At 38.4% G+C, this 3,422-nt stretch overlaps 1 protein-coding gene across 1 annotated transcript; it reads left to right on the top strand.

The window, feature by feature from the left end:
- The first annotated feature begins 795 nt into the window (after positions 1 to 795).
- On the top strand, positions 796 to 1,752 carry LOC131518209 (olfactory receptor 11H6-like). The gene has a single exon (XM_058740801.1). The coding sequence runs from the start codon at positions 808 to 810 to the stop codon at positions 1,750 to 1,752; it is 945 nt and encodes a 314-aa protein (XP_058596784.1). The 5' UTR covers positions 796 to 807.
- The last annotated feature ends 1,670 nt before the right edge of the window (positions 1,753 to 3,422 follow it).

Here is a 3,422-nt window from a genome sequence, read left to right as displayed (position 1 = left end):
GACATTTGTGAGCCTCTGCCTCTATCCATAACCCAAAATAGAGGCTTTACTAAGTATCATGACACTTTAGGCAAAACCCTCAAAAATCCTCAAATAATATACCAGATATATGCTCAGTTTTTCTACCTGTAAGTAGGGATTTAACCTAGACCAAAATTTTGTAGAAGTATTTTAATTCATCAGGTAAAAGAACCAATATGAAAGCCATTATGTAGATGTCTGGGAGTTCAAATTTTTATTTACTTAACCATGATGAACACTGAATAACAGATGGTACGTTTGATGTTTTTGTCTCCATTATTGGATGATCTTAGGATGCCAAAACTTATAATTCCAACACTGATCCAGAATAACACTGAAATATATAAATATTTCTGCACCTTGTTACCTTTCTTCCTCTTCTGATGCCTAACTTTTTTATCTCTGATTCCAAAGATTTAAGTATTGAAATTCTGTGTCAAATTTTAAGGGTCTATATATCTTAATCTATAGACAAAAGTACATGATTTTCTTACTTACCTACTTTTGTTAGTACTGTCATTAACATTCTTCAAGCTGCTTATCACATAAGATCTTTTCTTTTACCATGAGAAAAGTCTGAAAGAGAAATGGGAGAATACAGAGATTCAAAATCTGATCATACCAGCACTCTGAAAGGTTGATAGTCTTTAGTAGTATAGTTATATTATTTATTTAATGGAATTACAAAATCTGAAGGAGTCTGGGATCTCTACAAAGGAAATATTCCTGAGGATTAAGGTCATCTTTGTCATTGACATTTCTTCCTCTCTACCCCTTTAGGAAGCCATGAATATGTCAGGAGTCAGCACAGTGACCGAATTCATACTACTGAGTTTTCCATGCTCCAGAGAGATTCAGGTCCTCCTTTTCATGTTGTTCTTTGTGTCCTACATCCTGACACTGATGGGGAACGGGGCCATTGTCTGTGCAGTGAAGCTGGATCACAGGCTTCACACCCCCATGTACATTCTGCTGGCCAACTTCTCATTCCTGGAGATCTGTTACATCAACACCACTGTTCCCAATATGTTAAAGAACTTCCTATCTGAGACCAAAACCATCTCTTTCACTGCTTGCTTCTTCCAGTTCTATTTCTTCTTCTCCATGGGCATTACTGAGACTTTCTTACTGCCCCTCATGGCTTTTGATCGGTACTTGGCCATCTGTCGGCCTCTCCATTATCCTAAAATCATGAGTAGCCACTTCTGCATGAACCTGGTGGCCCTCTGCTGGGTCACAGCCTTCCTCTGCTATCCAGTCCCTATCTATTTTATCACACAACTCCCCTTTTGTGGTCCCAATACCATTGACCACTTTGTCTGTGACCCTGGTCCTCTTCTGGCTCTGTCCTGCATCCCTGCCACTGGAATTGAGCTTTCCTGTTCTATATTGAGCTCTCTTATTATCTTCATCAGCTTCTTCTTCATCCTTGCGTCCTATACCCTGGTTCTCAGAGCAGTGTTGCGTGTCCCTTCAGCAGCTGGCCGACGTAAGGCCTTCTCCACCTGTGGTTCCCACCTGGCTGTGGTGTCTCTCTTCTATGGATCCATCATGGTCATGTACATCAGCCCAACCTCTGGAAATGCAGCTGGGATACAGAAGATTGTAACCTTGTTCTACTCATCAGTGACCCCACTTATAAACCCACTGATCTATAGTCTCCGGAACAATGACGTGAAGGCTGCCTTGAGAAAAATTCATATGTGCACAAAAATTAGTCAAAGCAAATGAGTACTCATTCTAGTGTACCTAGACCAGCCCCAATCCACAGACTCATCTTATAGAGCCACTATTTTAGATAAATATGTGACATAGATTTGGGAAAAGTGAAGGAGGCTACAGTGATTACTAAAGGTGACTCAAACACTAATGACAGTAGCAGAAGTTTCTTTTCCTGAGTCAAATTTGAAATCCTCCATTTATAAAGTAAGGACAAGATTACATTCTTCTTATCTTTTATCTATGAAAGATAATTAAGATACCTGGAAACAGGATCACATTTTTAAAATGGTTAGCACTTAGGGGCATCACAATTTGGGTTAGTTTCATGTGAAGGGAGGTTGAGTTGAATGCACAGCCCAAAAGAGGAAAAGCCAGTGATTCTAAGAGATTGAGATGAAGACAGATGCAGATGAATTTGATGACTGCTCCCTGGTTATTTGACCTAACAGTTCAGTCAAAAAATAAATTGGTCAGTTGACTTCTGGGGTTGGTACACTTAAATCACCCATTCATTTACCTCTCTGATATCCCTCCCTTTGTGAAACTCACATTTCACAATGTGAGACAGTTAATAAGCAGATAACTCAAAGATCTATAATACCAGAGGTACTATAAGAGGAAAAACAGAGAATCAATACAAAAATTGTAGTGGTAGGATAGGGCATAACTTAGATCAGAGTATCAGAGAGTATTTTTGTGAGGAGGTGATATTTTAATGTAAGGGAATAAGCCATGCAGAAATCTAGGGGGATTAAATTCCACATAAGTGCAGGTTTAATTAAGGGTTTTTCAAAGATAATAAAGGTTAATTTTGGTCATCCTGAAGAAAATGGTATATGAAACTGGAGAGATAGGAATCTGATTACTAGAAACTTCAAGGTCACAATAGAATATTCTATCTGAACTTTGGGGAAGCCTGCTCAATACTATATACTAAGGGTAAGGCTTAATAAAAATTGTAATTTAATAAAAATCTCACCTTGGGTGGCTCAGTTGGTTAAGCATCCGACTTTGGCGTAGGTCATGATCCTACCATGCATGAGTTCGAGCCCTGTGTTGGGCTCTGTGCTGACAACTTAGAGCCTGGAGCCTGCTTCAGATTCTGTGTCTCCCTCTCTCTCTGTTCCTTCCCCACTCACGCTCTGTCTCTCAAAGATGAATAAATGTTAAATAAAAAAAGAAAGAAATATTAATTTAAAAAGAAAAGGAGTGAAATGAATATTTGTGACTCATAAAATCTTATATTGGTAAAAAGTCCAGTTCCCAGTTATAAATTTTCTTTAAAGCAAATTCCCTATTTAAATTGTATTAGATAATGTAGTTAAATGAGCAAGCTGGTACATAAAAATCTAAGTAATATGTAATATATCTGCACACATGAAACTATATTCCAGTTAACACCCATCCTGAGAAAAGTTCTTAGCAAACTGGGGATAGAAACTTCTTTGATCTATAGTAGACATTTTCAAAACCCTGAGTCTGACATCATACTTGTGAAAATGAATGCTTTTCCTCTAAAATCAGGAACAAGACAAGAATGTTTGCTCTCACCACTTCTTTTTTTTTTTTTAACGTTTACTTATTTTTGATAGAGAAAGAGAGAGAGAGCCAGAGCATGAGCAGGGGAGGGGCAGAGAGAGAGGGAGACACAGAATCCAAAGCAGGCTCCAGGCTCTGAG

Source organism: Neofelis nebulosa, chromosome 7, assembly GCF_028018385.1.
Source record: "Neofelis nebulosa isolate mNeoNeb1 chromosome 7, mNeoNeb1.pri, whole genome shotgun sequence".
Taxonomy (NCBI): domain Eukaryota; kingdom Metazoa; phylum Chordata; class Mammalia; order Carnivora; family Felidae; genus Neofelis; species Neofelis nebulosa.
Note: the sequence above shows the minus strand (reverse complement) of the source record. Positions and strands in the feature narration are given on the sequence as shown.

Bases quoted from the DNA above. Each gene is read 5' to 3' on its own strand.
- LOC131518209 (XM_058740801.1), top strand. From the start codon at position 808: ATGAATATGTCAGGAGTCAGCACAGTGACCGAATTCATACTACTGAGT.